The 15715-nt window shown below is 30.6% G+C and overlaps 1 protein-coding gene across 3 annotated transcripts in view; it reads left to right on the top strand.

Moving 5' to 3' along the window:
- LOC139517701 (deoxyribodipyrimidine photo-lyase-like) overlaps positions 1-15715 on the top strand; it is a 19238-nt gene extending 3523 nt beyond the window's left edge. For all 3 annotated transcript variants that reach the window (XM_071309009.1, XM_071309011.1, XM_071309010.1), the window contains exons 3-10: positions 117-262; positions 1224-1406; positions 1767-1925; positions 4740-4938; positions 6446-6598; positions 9167-9288; positions 12955-13114; positions 13654-15715. In XM_071309009.1, the coding sequence (XP_071165110.1) occupies positions 117-262; positions 1224-1406; positions 1767-1925; positions 4740-4938; positions 6446-6598; positions 9167-9288; positions 12955-13114; positions 13654-13802 (1271 nt within the window). In that variant the 3' untranslated portion in view covers positions 13803-15715. The remainder of the gene's footprint in view (positions 1-116; positions 263-1223; positions 1407-1766; positions 1926-4739; positions 4939-6445; positions 6599-9166; positions 9289-12954; positions 13115-13653) is intronic.

The following is a 15715-nucleotide window of genomic DNA, read 5'->3' as shown; positions in this document are numbered from 1 at the left end:
AAGGAGAATATAAAAAAGTATAGCAAAATTACTGAAGAGCAATATATACCTGTCATACTAAGTGTCATCAAATATTAAATAATTAATAATACAGATGTATATCCTACATTTTTCAGATAATTGGGCTTTCCTGTATGCACAAAAACTTGCATTGAAGATGGAAGTACCATTAATTGTTTGTTTCTGTCTGGTACCAAAGTTCTTAGAAGCAACTATCAGACATTATCATTTTATGATGGAGGGTCTCAAAGAAGTTGAACAAGTAAGTTATTCATACATTTTTAAGTACTTACAACTATAAATGTGCATATGGAATCTGTGAATTATTTGTGGTGTGTTGCATCATAAATACACGTACCTTACCATTACAGATTTTATTTTTGATTGAAACCAAGCATTTTTATCTGACTCGAGCTGTGTGGAGAGCTTAAGGGCATAGGATACAGTTACAGGGGAGGTAATGACGTTGCTAACATAAAATGTTATTTTCGCAACGTCAAACTGTGACATACCAGGAAAAGATGCATTTTTCGACTGATTTTTATCATTCAAACTGATTTCATTTGAAAACGAGTGCATGGACCCCTATTTTTTAAAACAACATTTTGTTTCATTTTGCAGGGAGATTATTTGGACAAAATTTTACAAAACTGTAAATAGTCCAATTTTTTTAATTTTGAAAAATATACAGCAAGCAGTGACGTTTTTTTCTTAATTCATGACCATTTGATAAATATGAGTTATTTCTGAATAAAAAATAATTTTTAGGATACTTATAAACTACATAAATTACAAATTATTTAACAAAAAACAATTTGTGTTTATCTTTTAAAACAAAAAAGTTATGTCTTTCTTTCGAAAGGAAAAATACGGCCACAAATTTGAATTTTGAGCAAATACACAAAATTTCGACCCCATTTAACTCAAAAAGTAGCACATGAAGGTAAATTTTTTATTATATATTTGATTTAATCAGGCAAAAAATAGCCTAAATGGAATTTTCATCAAACTTTAAATATGGGATCAAAACTGTATCGTATGCCCTTAAGCCAAGTGTAAAAAAAAATGTAGATTTCAAGACCATCTCCTTAAAAAAATGAAAAAAAAACCTTCTAATTCCTATAAACGAATGGAATATTATAAGTAAGCTACTGTAATCCTTCTCAATATAAAAATGTAAAATATGTATTCATCATTGTAGCAAGATTTCTTTTGTGTTACAGGATTGCAATAAGTTGGAAATATCTTTCCATTTATTGATTGGTTATGCCAAAGATGTGTTGCCACAGTTTGTTACAGATCATGATATTGGTGGTGTAGTAACAGATTTCTCTCCCTTACGTATGCCAATGCAGTGGGTCGATGATGTCACAACAGCCATACCTAAAAATATACCCATTTGTCAGGTACAGTATTTAGAGTATTTCAACAAGAATAATTGCAATTATAAAATATAAACCAAAGTCATGAAAGTGACATACATTGATTTACAACAAGATCAGTCCATGCTAATGTAATGTAAATATATATTTTGTAAGGTTTACCTGATTTCCCTCTTTTTATTGAAAAGAACATTAATTGGACGGTTGACAGAACACTTAAACCAATATATTCGGCAATACCAGGTTCAGTGGCTGGTCGTAAAATGCTGGAATCTTTTTGTAAAGAAAGGCTGAAGTATTTTTCCAAAGATAGAAATAATCCAAATAAGACGTTCATTATTAATGCATACAGTCATGTTGATTTTTAAAATTTTTGATATTTAGGTAGATGCACATAATATAGTACCTTGCTGGGAAGCTTCTCCAAAACTAGAATATGGAGCTAGAACAATCAGAAATAAAATCCATAATCAGCTGTCTGGTTACTTAACAGAGTTCCCTCCTGTTTGTGTTCACCCTTTTACTCGAAAAGAGAAACCACAGGTAAAGTCACAGTCTCATAATCACAGAAATTAATATAAATGTCGAAATACATTTTACCATCATATATTTACCATGTACAAGTTCGTAAAGTTATTAATTATAATAACCCGTAAATCAGAATTTACAAATTAATTATATACTGGCATACCTGTAGGAATAACCATATGAGGTTATTTTAATTAATTAAGCCAACATTAAAAATATCTTTGTTTCCCCTCCCCGACTGAGGTTATCAGGGTATGGGTAGGTAGGTAGGCAAATTATTTTATTTTATTTCTCTATATTATTTTTCTATATTAAATTTTTACAGTATTCAACAGGTAAGATAAGTCAAGAAAAGTGGGGTATTCCCTGTATTCAGTGTACACCCCAGTTTTCTGTTGTTAAAAACAGTATACAGGGACCTCCTTTTTCCTATTCATTTTATGGTATGAAATCTACAAAAGCCCACATCCTTCATGTGATAACAATGTGTAATGAAAGCAAGTGTTTTAATTAGTTAAAAATCAAGCTTATTTCAAGTCTAATTTGATGCATAACTCGCAACAAAACAATTCCTGTGTTCACACCAATTCTTACCTTGATCATCAATTATGAGATGACAAAAAGAAATGTTAATGACTTGGAAATTAAAATTTAATGAATAAAAATTTTCAATAGAAGTGAACATAATTCAGTTATGTTCAGTTGCACCTGGATCATGCAGCTTGGTCAATTAATTCCTAAACAAAAGATTTGTATGTTTTTCGAGTTCTAGAAATAACAAGGCTTCACTAATATGTTTTGTTGTTCCTAGAATACTTTAAGTATTTACAAATTCAACGGATGCAGTTATAAAGTAGAAGGTGCCCTTTTGTAAATTTCATGCCATAAATTGAAAAATAATAAAAACACATTTATACTGGTCTTGTTTACACAAGAGGTGAAAGCAGGGAATTCACATATCCAACATTTTCTGACTTGTGCCCAACCTGTTGGAAGTCAAAGACAAAGTAGATTGATTTCAAAGCACTATTCAAACCATTTTTACTCAAATATTTTATCCTTTAAACAGGAACAGAGGTAAAAGAAAAAGCCAATCAAGGTGCACTCAGTGAATTGAAAGATGCTTCAGATTTTTTATTTTCAAATATCACCCTTGCACACAAGACAAATCGTGTAGCAAGGCAGTTTGTTTTCCTTGATTTAAAACGCTTGTTGATTACAGCATCGGAAAGTTATGACAAAAAAACAATGCACGTTTACTACAGCATCAGAAAGATATCACCAAAAACCAACATAGCAAAAAAAAAAGTTTTGGACAAGTCGCGGAATTATACTGGGTCGGTGGTGGGAGGGGAAACAGACAATATTTTATTTTTGGCCTTATATACTGGCATGCCTGTAGAAATAACCACATGAGGTTATTTTAATTGATTGTATTCAGAATAAACCTTGATTTAAAGGAACGTGCAAAAGTATAACACTGTCCATAAATATTGCAAAGGAAATTTAACTTTTCCATAGAATGTGTTTATGTTTCTCTTTGTATTAAAATTTTAGCAAATTTAACTGTCCCATTTAATTAATAGATAACTATTGTTTTTTTTTAAACTAGTGATGAAAATACATATATCAGTACTGAATGACACACATTTTAATACAAAGAAATGATAATAACAAACTTATGTCAATTATACAATAATAAAGACTTGTGTTGGGTAGCTGTCTCATTGTCAATCATACCACTTATATTTGACACTAAAAATAAAATTTACTAATAAGGAAACATGTTTGATTGCAATATACATGTCAATGCAGTCAGGGGACTTACTTAAACAAGTGATTTTCTTAATCACTGTCAGATTCAAGTAACATTATTTCCATAAAGGTTGGAAGTTAGAGTTGTCTTTCTTTAATAATCACCTATTTAAGTAGTACAAATTAACCACTAGAAGAAGTGATTTAATTTTATTGTAGCTTTAAATATAGAATACTAATGATCCAGGGACTAATTATGTTTCTAAACTTATCAGAACCAACATCTGTGTTGTCTAGGATGACCAGGTCATTTCAGGTGATGACCTTGTACTGAATCTAGGATAATGACATAAAAATCACTTCTTTAAGTATCAGACCTCAATTTCCTTCCCAAAAGTCACTTCTTTAAGTATCATTCTTTTAATAACCCCCACTAATTTCAACACCCCCGAACAGTGAAATTTTTATCGCGAACAGTAGAATTTTATTACATAATCTGAAAGATGAAACCTTGAACTTCACAGGAAAAATACTCCCACTGCTGTGAAAAATCTTTGAAGAAAGTATCACTGCATTATGTAAAGCCATTATTATAGCATTTTTTCAACTAAAATAGAATTTTCAGCTAATTGATAGCATCAAAGGCATAAACCTTGCTACTTAAAGAAGCAAAAAGTTCATATTTTTTTAATTTTACTAATTAAAAGATATTATTTAAACCTATGTGTTTAAAATTTTGAAAAAAATACAAAATCCCAATTTGTGACAAAACTTGGAGTTTGCTACTCAAATAAGTGATTTAAAAATCACTTATTTCAGTAAGTCCCCTGACTGGTCAACCAAGTGATCCATTCAGGCTCTGAGAAGCCTCTTGGTTTTTTTTACCAAAATTTACTTTGATTAGGGAAATAGATATTGTGGAAAATTATTATGTTCTAATAAAATATATGCTTATTATATATAATGCACTATTATTACTATCAATGTATTTGTATCACATAAAACAATTGACATGATATAGACATTCCAAATGAATGTAAACTTTTTTAAAGAATTTTCTGTTTTATTTAACAGAGCATTGATTGGGCCAAAATCGAGGCCAGTTTGACAGTTGACAGAACGGTTGGACCAGTAGATTGGGCAGTACCAGGTTCAACGGCTGGTCTACAAATGCTGGAATCTTTTTGTAAAGAAAGACTGAAGTATTTTTCAAAAGATAGAAATAATCCAAATAAGATAGCTTTGAGTAATTTATCTCCTTGGATTCACTTTGGTAAGATGGTATTTTAAAGTCATATATTGATATCATGTCACCATCAGCATCAATTTCCGGACAATAACTTAAGTATAAGTAATTAGAAATCCATGAAATTTAAACACAAGGTTTATAATCACATAAGGAAGGTTGGGATAGATTTTGGCGGTTATGGTCTTAACAGTTTAGGAATTAGGGGCCAAAAAGGGGCCCAAAAAAGCATTTTTCTAGTTTTCAGAAAATAACTTGTGGAACGGTGTACACTGCTTTTAAATTATGTATAGGGAAATGTTGTTTTGTCTTGAGGTGAATATCTGTCAATTTCATTTTCTATTTTCAGACTTTTATGATGTATTTAAATTGGTTATTATGGTTGCAAACTCCATTGGAAATTTGAATTGAGATTATGACCATATCTTAAGGAAACAATATTTTTCTGGAAAAGAGAGGGGAGGTTAAAAAAAATCTTGGGGTGGGTACAATTTGTTCTCAAGATGTCAGAAATTGAAAAGAAAATTTCTTCAAATATTTTTATTATTTTTGCCTAAAAAAAGGGGTTGGGTGGGGTAATTTTTTTTAAACAAAATTTGGAGGGATGGGGGGTCAATTTGCAACAGCATAGTGAACTGTGAATTCAGAAATTATTGCGCGCATTTATTATTGCGATTTTTGAAGAAAGAACAAAAATGAGAGATCAATTATTGCGATTTCAAGAAGGTGTACATAAAGACAATTGTACCATATATCAAAATGCTAGTTCTTATTATTGCAATTCTCACCCAGTCGCATTATTTGCAATAATAAAAACCTTGTTATAATTTCTAAATTTACAGTATTGCTCAAAAGCAAAAAATAGTATAAGTTGAAATCACGTCACTATTTCAAGCTCTTTGACAGAAACCTTTAATAACAATCCAAATTCAGACCTGTATCAAGTGCGAATATTGTGTCCATTTTTGCCCCAACTGTTCAGGGTTGGACCCCTTCAGTCGTATCCATCTGCTTTTGGCGAAGCAATTTATTTATTTTTTATTTTTGTAAAAGCATATTATAAAACTTATCTTCTCATTATTTATTTCAAAGTCCTGTCTCTAAGATTTCTTTTAAATTGCAAAAATCTGAACAATCTATACAAATTTGGGCAATTTTGCACGACTTATGACTGGTGACCCATACTTTTTATTATAAATTTTTTAAAAGCTTAGTAAAATCTTCATTTTGGCAAAGTATAAGAAAAAATTTATATGAGGAAATATATTATGATGATCCACCTTCAAGTATAAAAAATATTCAACTCAAGACCAAACAACACTACATTGAATACTTGTAAAACTTCTTATGAAGTAAATGCACTTGCTGTTTTTGAATGCCAATCACCTATCCTATGACTGAATTTCTTACATCTCATTATTGTTTATTAAAGCCTTAAAATCCTCTTTTTCTATTATTTTTCTTCAAGTTAACCAATCCTTTGTTGTTTCTCCTTGTGTATGTTTTATAAATGTGATGGTTATTAATATTACAGGTCAAATCTCAGTTCAGCGAAGTATTCTAATTGTTAAGCAGTACCGAAGTAAATACAAGGAGGGGGTAGAGGCTTATATAGAAGAAGCTATCATTAGAAGAGAGCTAGCTGATAATTTCTGTTTTTACAATAAAAACTATGATTCCATAGAAGGTATATATTAGTTGTAAGCGTTATAGAAAGTCAAAATGTATACTTTGATTCACAGGTAGAACAAATAATTGTACTATTACTGTTAGGATTTTTCTGTAATGATGAAAATAAGTTGCTATTGTGGTAGACTTGTTAATTTTCAGATTGGCTCACAGTGTGATTATCATGGATACATCAGAATGACTAATAAATGACTGTTAATATTCCTTTTATTCTTAGTTACAGAAATAAGTCGTCCTTTTTTCTGTGAAATATTGCTAGCTTTCTAAACAGGTGTCATGCTTAATTTAACTGCATATGGTTAATCTGTATGTAAATTAAAGTATGTAAAGACAAAATTTGAATAACAGTAAGTTCATGAAGTTACAGAAGAATTTTGATAAAGTAAAGGATTATATTAAAAAAAATCTATGTACATATGTTCTATAGTAAAACTAAGCAATTCAGGTGAATAAAAGATACTTGTATTTATTTTTATACGACCGCAAACATTTTAATTTTTCGTCGTATATTGCTATCACGTTGGCGTCGTCGTCCTGCATCGTCGTCGTCGTCCGAATACTTTTAGTTTTCGCACTCTAACTTTAGTAAAAGTGAATAGAAATCAATGAAATATTAACACAAGGTTTATAACCTCAAAAGGAAGGTTGGGATTGATTTTGGGAGTTTTGGTCCCAAAATTTTAGGAATTAGGGGCCAAAATAAGCATTTTCTTGGTTTTCGCACTATAACTTTAGTTTAAGTAAATAGAAATCTATGAAATTTTGACACAAGGTTTATGACCACAAAAGGAAGGTTGGGATTGATTTTGGGAGTTTTAGTTCAAACAGTTTAGGAATTAGGGGCCAAAAAAGGGCCCAAATAAGCATTATTCTTGGTTTTCGCACAATAACTTTAGTATAAGTAAATAGAAATCAATGAAATTTAAACACAAGGTTTATGACCACAAAAGGAAGGCTGGGATTGATTTTGGGAGTTGAGGTCTGAACAGTTTAGGAATTAAGGGCCAAAAAGGGGCCCAAGTAAGCATTATTCTTGGTTTTCGCACAATAACTTTAGTATAAGTAAATAGAAATCTTTGAAATTTAAACACAAGGTTTATGACCATAAAAGGAAGGTTGGGTTTGATTTTGGGAGTTTTGGTCCCAACAGGTTTTTAGGAATAAGGGGTCCAAAGGGTCCAAAATTGAACTTTGTTTGATTTCATCAAAAATTGAATACTTGGGGTTTTTTGATATCCTGGATCTAACTGTGTATGTAGATTCTTAATTTTTGGTCCCGTTTTCCAATTGGTGTACATTAAGGTCCAAAGGGTCCAGAATTAAACTTAGTTTGATTTTAACAAAAATTGAATCCTTGGGGTTCTTTGATATGCTGAATCTAAAAATGTACTTAGATTTTTGATTATTGGCCCAGTTTTCAAGTTGGTCCAAATCAGGGTCCAAAATTAAACTTTGTTTGATTTCATCAAAAATTGAATAATTGGGGTTCTTTGATATGCCAAATCTAACTGTGTATGTAGATTCTTAATTTTTAGTCCCGTTTTCAAATTGGTCTACATTAAATACCAAAGGTTCCAAAATTAAACTAAGTTTGATTTTAATAAAAATTGAATTCTTTGGCTTTTTTGATATGCTGAATTTAATCATGTACTTAGATTTTTGATTATGGGCCCAGTTTTCAAGTTGGTTCAAATCAGGATCTAAAATTATTTTATTAAGTATTGTGCAATAGCAAGAAATTTTCAATTGCACAGTATTCAGCAATAGCAAGAAATCTTCAATTGCACAGTATTGTGCAATAGCAAAAAATGTTCAATTGCACACTATTGTGCAATAGCAAGAAATCTTCAATTGCACAGTATTGTGCAATAGCAAATATTTTCAATTGCACAGTATTGCGCAATAGCAAAAAATATCTACTTGCACAATACATTTTGTATTGTATTGTGCAATAGCAAGAAATTTTCAATTGATTGGAGTTATCTTTCTTTGTCCAGAATAGTAGTTGAATCAACTTAAATCATTGTTTTATACAATGCACAATGTGTATTCACTTTTACTACCAACTGATAAATTAAAACACTTTTACCATTCAGTGATAACAAGCACTTTTTGTTACATTTTAATATTGTATGATGTATTTAAATGAGTAGTTATTGTTGCAAACTCCATTAGAAATTTGAATTGAGATCAGTTTTGAAAAAAGGGAAAGGGGTATGTGAAAAAAAAATGGTGGGGGGTTTAATTTTTCTCATTTCAGATTTCATAAATAAAAAGAAAATTTCTTCAAACATTTTTTTGAGAGGATTAATATTCAACAGCATAGTGATTTGCTCAAAGGCAAAAAAATTATTTTAAGTTCATTAGACCACATTCATTCTGTGTCCAAAACCTATGCTGTGTCAACTATTTAATCACAATCCAAATTTAGAGCTGAATCCAGCTTGAATGTTGCGTCCATACTTGCCCCAACCGTTCAGGGTTCAACCTATGCGGTCGTATAAAGCTGCGCCCTGCGGAGCATCTGGGTTTTGTTTTAATCAAAAATTATTGTTTGCTTTCACAGGTGCTTATGACTGGGCTAAAACATCACTGAAGTTGCACGAAAAAGATAAACGGAAGTATTTATATACTAGAGAAAAGCTAGAAAAAGGTCAAACTCATGATGACCTTTGGAATGCGGCTCAGGTTAGTTTCATCTACAAATTTTTCCTGAATACTGTTTTTTTTTCAAAACAATAACCAGATAAACATTGTTTCTTTAATCATATTGGCAGGAATTTCAGAAGTTCAAACGCTTATTCCTGAGTATGACAAGTATTAATTATTATATTAATCATCAGTTTTCTCTTTCAATTTAACTAAATATAAAAGTTAAGAATGACTGACTGATTGATTGATTGATTGATTGATTGATGATTGCTTTACACAGTATCAGCACAAAAAGGCTGAATCACAACAATAAGAGTGACTGATCTTTTCATGTTATTTGTGTTTAAGAATTAAACTTTTATAGTGACACCCTATTTTTGCAACTTTTTTTCACCATCAATAAGTATAGCTGCTTATTATACTCAAGCAAGTTTCCAAAGCAAAACAGTTTATATATGTATATACTTCAATGATTTTAATCCTTCTGCTCTGGAAATAAATGATAAGTAGGTATGACTAAGTTGTTTTTAGCTCACCTGGCCCAAAGGGCCAAGTGAGCTTTTCCCATCACTTGGCATCCGGCATCCGGCGTCGTCCGTCGTCGTTAACTTTTACAAAAATCTTCTCCTCTGAAACTACAGGGCCAAATTTAACCAAACTTGACCAAAATCATCATTGGGGTATCTAGTTTAAAAAATGTGTGGCGTGACCCGGCCAACCAACCAAGATGGCCACCACGGCTAAAAATTGAAACATAGGGGTAAAATGTAGATTTTGGCTCATATCTCTGAAATCAAAGCATTTAGAGCAAATCCGACATGGAGTAAAATTGTTTATCAGGTCAACATCTATCTGCCCTGAAATTTTCAGATGAATCGGACAACCCGTTGCTGCCCCAGAATTGGTCATTTGAAGGAAATTTCACCGTTTTTGGTTATTATCTTGAATATAATTATAGATAGAGATAAACTGTAAATAGCAATAATGTTCAGCAAAGTAAGATCTACAAAAAAGTCAACATGACTAAAATGGTAAGTTGACCCCTTAAGGAGTTATTGCCCTTTATAGTCATTTTTTGTCAATTTTTCGTAAAGTTATGTTATCTTGTACAAAAATCTGCTCCTCTGCAATTACTGAGACAAATTTAATCAAACTTGTCCACAATCATCATTGGGGTATCTAGTTTAATAAATGTGTTCGATGACCCTGTCTGCCAACCAAGATGGTACATAGGGTCATTATGCATAGGGTAAAATGCAGTTTTTGGCTAAAATCTCAGAAACCCAAAGCATTTAAAGCAAATCTGACAAGGATAAATTTGTTTGATAGGTCAAAGTCTATCTGCCCTGAAATTTTCAGACCAATCAGGCAACAAGTTGTTTGGTTGCTGCCCCAGAATTGGTAATTTTCAAAAAAGGAGTAAGTTCGATAAGACCCTAAAATGGCCCTCTTTTTTACCTCAAATATCAAATTAGGATTTATTGACCAATATCACAGTGATTCATAGCTAATACATTGACTAGAAAGGAAATAAACCTATTTGTTGAAAATTTAGGTTCCTGCGTTCTACTGATGACGTCACAAAAAGTACTCATTTTGATTTTCCACGAAAAATCAATGAAAATTGGTAAATTTTGCATTGATCATGTGACAGGAAACATAGAGCACATACGTCGACAAAAAAGATTTTTTAACGATGTTTGTAATGACATTTTACATGTTTAACTGGAATATTTAGTTTGTCGACGCCTGCGCTTTATGTTTCCGGGTCCTAAATTTAGTTCAAATCTGGCCAATTTTGTCAAATTTCGTCAAAATCTCTTATTTTTTTACCTTTTTTGGATGTAGAAATCAACGCTTTATAATAAAAACTTTGATTCTAATAGTTCAATTTTAATTTCTAACCTGTCTTTAAGACAAATTAAAACATATTTCTTCTACAATTCAATTTTATAATCGGGGCCAAATATGGCCCTTACCGAACTTACTCCTTTTAGAGTTTTGGTTATTATCTTGAATATTGTTATAGATAGAGATAAAGTGTAAACGGCAATAATGTTTAGCAAAGTACAAGCTACAAATAAGTGGATATAGCCAAAATTTTCAATTGACCTTTTAAGGGAGTTACTGCCCTTCATAGTCAATTATAACAATTGATTTGTATTTTTTTGTAAACTTTTACCAAATGCTTCTCCTCTAAAACTGCAGTAGTCCAGAAAAAGGTCCTGCCCCCCTCACTAATGAACATATACTTGAAGAAAAACAAAAATTTATTCCTAATGATAGCGTTCCTTTGTTTACATTGAAAATGATGTGACAACTATAATCCCTAACATCAAAAATGTTTCAGTATTTTGGTTTCTTTTCAACAGATTACAAAGTTTGAATGTCAAGTTTGAATTCTAATAATTTATACAGACTTCATCCCCTTTTACAGGTAATGTGTGCCTCATATTACTGTTTTAAAACTTTAATAGAATAACAGACACTTTGAGAGCTAAATTATTCAACAACACCAGATCTTAGAATTGATTGAAAGTGTTCAAAATATAAATTAACTATTAAAAGATGTTTTTCTCATTAAAAAAATATAGTTCTTCATTTAATATATATATTAGAAGTTTAGGATTTTTAGCTCACCTGGCCCTCGTAAATCTTAGTAATCTTTTACAAAAATCTTCTCCTCTGAAACTACTGGGCCAAATTAATTCAAACTTGGCCACTATCATCATTGGGGTATTTAATTTTAAAAACGTGTGGCTTGATCCGGCCAACCAACCAAGATAGCCACCATGGCTAAAAATAGAACATAGGGGTAAAATGCAGTTTTTGGCTTAACTCAAAAACCAAAGCATTTAGAGAAATCTGACATGGAGTAAAATTGTTTATCAGGTCAAGATCTATCTGCCCTGAAATTTTCAGATGAATCGGACATTCTGTTGTTGGGTTGCTGCCCTTGAATTGGTAATTTTAGGAAAATTTTGCTGTTTTTGGTTATTACCTTGAATATTATTATAGATAGAGATAAACTGTAAACTGCAATAATGTTCAGCATAGTAAGATTTACAAATAAGTCAACATGACCGAAATGGTCAGTTGACCCCTTTAGGAGTTATTGCCCTTTATAGTCAATTTTTAACAATTTTCATAAAACATTTTCCACTGAAACTACTGGGCCAAGTTCAATATAGATAGAAATAATTGTTAGCAGCAAGAATGTTCAGTAAAGTAAGATGTACAAACACACCACCATCACCAAAACACAATTTTGTCATAAATCCATCTGTGTCCTTTGTTTAATATTCACATGTACCAAGGTGAGTGACACCGGCTCTTTAGAGCCTCTAGTTTTCAAATCCATTAAAATTCCTGTCTTGCTGTCCATTGTCTGCTAACAAGGATCTGACAACACTCTTCTACTTTCTAATTAGTGATCATCACATTGGCAATTGATGCATATCATACATTTTTTTAGATGTGTGCATATAAAAACAAGACCTGAGGATCAAGAAAGAGGTCTTTCTAATAAAACAGACTGTTGCCAGTCACTTGTAATAGAAAATTGACACAGCTCCTCTTTGTCAATCCAATTGGTACTTTTATTCACAATTGATTTCAATTGATTTTAATTTTTCAAAAATATCTATGAAATGTTTGGGGTGAAAGTTAATAGTATTATTTGGAACTTGAATCCTTTAATAGATTCAGATGACAATAGAAGGAAAGATGCATGGATTCTTGAGAATGTATTGGGCCAAGAAAATCTTAGAATGGACAGGAAGTCCAACAGAAGCTTTAGAGACGGCAATATATCTCAATGACAGATTTAATCTAGATGGCAGAGATCCTAATGGCTATGTTGGTAAGTCATATACATACATGCATTAATTTGTTATAGATATAAGAAGATGTGGTATGAGTGCCAATGAGACAATTACTTTTCCAAGTCACAACTTGTAGAAGTAAACCATTATAGGTCAAAGTACAACCTTCAAAGTAAGAAATACTAGTATGAAAAAAAGAGGTGTAAAATGGAAATAATAATGACAGTCTACAGTTGAGCGCTTCTTTTCTCCCTATGAGTACAGAAGTGAATTATCTTCTTTATTGCCTTACTTACCTTGGAAATTAATGATTTGACAAAATGATCATATTTAATGAGGATATTTTTACATGCAACATGATAACAAAAGAAAATCAGCTTGTATCATTCATCCCATATTAAACTTCATGTCAAATTGAAAAGTATAAGTTTAAATTAAGATACTATTCTGACAATATATTATTGGATAATTTTATAACTCAATTTCTTATTTGATAAAGTATAACCAGTGGAAGAGACAGTAATATGAAATTTTTGACATATAAATCTATTCTATTTATTTGATTTGTTATTTATAGGCTGTATGTGGTCAATTTGTGGTATCCATGATCAAGGATGGAAGGAAAGAGACATTTTTGGAAAAATTCGCTACATGAATTATGATGGTTGTAAAAGAAAATTTGATGTTGCTGCTTTTGTTAGAAAATATAGAGGAAAAAAGTTGTAAATTCTCAACAAATGACAGAAGGAAAGAGAATCTCAGGGAAATATTTCTGTAAATTTAGACTAGCTTCAATCCTGTCATGCATGCTGGTCTCATCTATATATCAAACAAGTTGGTATCAGATGCCATTCAATTAAAGTCAGAATGCTAGGAGATTGTATTGTCATTACACATGATATTACTTTAGTTGTATCTTATTAAAGAAATAGAAGGAAAAAACACTTTGATTGTAATCTTGCTATTTTGAAATTGACTTAGTGGTTTATTTCATTTTACAAATTGTATCAATGATTTTGTTAAATGTTTTCAGTACACCATTTTGATTTTTGTTCAGATGATGGCAGCTTTGATAGAAAATTATTTTTCCTGTTTGCATGTGTTTTAATCACTGGTACTCATTATACCTTTTTTTCATGATATTATATTGTTGATATTCATCATAAATAGTTTCTTACTTTTTTTTGTTTTATATGTTAAGTCTGAATGTATTAAGTTTTCTTAACACAAACCGAACTATCATTTTATTATTGCAATTTCATTTAAGACTTAAATGCAATATTGAGAAAATCCTGTTTAAATTCATATAAAAAATTGCAAAATGTAAGTTTAATTTATTGCGATTTTAACTCCTTTGCATTTTTGGCAATAATAAAAACATCGCAATCATTTCTGAATTTACAGTACTTACCATCTAGGTAATATTGTATGTAGTTTCAGAATGTATCCTCTTTTTGAAGTATACAAATATCCTTTTATATTTTAAGCTGAGATTTTGTATTTAGAATGGAAAAACTGAATAAACTAAAGACATAGAGTTTTGATTGATCTATTCACATTTTGGTTAAGATTTAGATGAACTGGTTTAATTGTTTTTGTATTATTTCTCTCAAATTAATAGGGAATTGTAGCCAGAAACTGATTCATTAGTTAAACATTTACAGAATAGTATAAATGTAGGCTTTATTATTGAGGAAAGGGTTAAATGTTGTTGAGACTGTAACACAAGCAATTCCAACAAAATGCCAAGATAAATTTATTTTTAATGATATTGCATTGAACTTTTTTGTTTAAAGATATGAAAATATTAGGAAGTCGTCAGGTTTTATTTTGCAACACAAATCAAATAGTCTCAAAACATTAAGTAAAACTGATTTATAATATATAAAGGTGAAAAATTGGTCAAAATGTCAAAATAACCATTCATAAATAATTGAAACATTAATGTTTTAAAAAGACAGAAAAAAACAAATATAGTTATCACCTTACATTTTCATATTGTTAAAACAAAAGTAATGTTTCAGTTTAATAGAAAATTCTGAAGACAGAAATGTGGGAAATTGCTATAAAAAGTGACAAAACAGCATTTTTTGCTGATTGTAACATGCATTCAATGCATTATAGGTCTAATTCATAACCTTCTAATTGATTGTATCTCTAAAAATATAAGTTCTACATAAATCAATTTATTTGATAGTTCAAATGCAGTTCATTGAGTTTTGAATACATATAAACTTTCATTAAAAACAGAAAAAGGCTGTATTAAATACATATCACTCACTTCATATTATCAAATAATTCACAAAGTTTCATACTCGATCATTTCATATTTTTATATATTTTTGATTTAAAATAATTTTGGTTATAGCAAGGTATATGTTAATAAAGCTGAATTGAGATCAAGGGGGGTCCAGATATGGTTTTGAAGATCAATGCTTTTGAAAGTGGACATATGGTTGGAACACCCCTCCCCCTTTTTTCTAAAAAGCTTGATATGCCCCTGGAGGTTGTTTGCATACATGATATCTGTTATGATTGATTAAACTAGGATGCATTTTTATTAATGTTAGTGACTTTTAATGTAAATAATCTATTTTTGTATTGAAATATTAAAGTAAAAAAACTTGTTATAACAAGAA

Source organism: Mytilus edulis, chromosome 3 (genome assembly GCF_963676685.1).
Source record: "Mytilus edulis chromosome 3, xbMytEdul2.2, whole genome shotgun sequence".
NCBI classification, from domain to species: Eukaryota; Metazoa; Mollusca; class Bivalvia; order Mytilida; family Mytilidae; genus Mytilus; species Mytilus edulis.
Note: the sequence above shows the minus strand (reverse complement) of the source record. Positions and strands in the feature narration are given on the sequence as shown.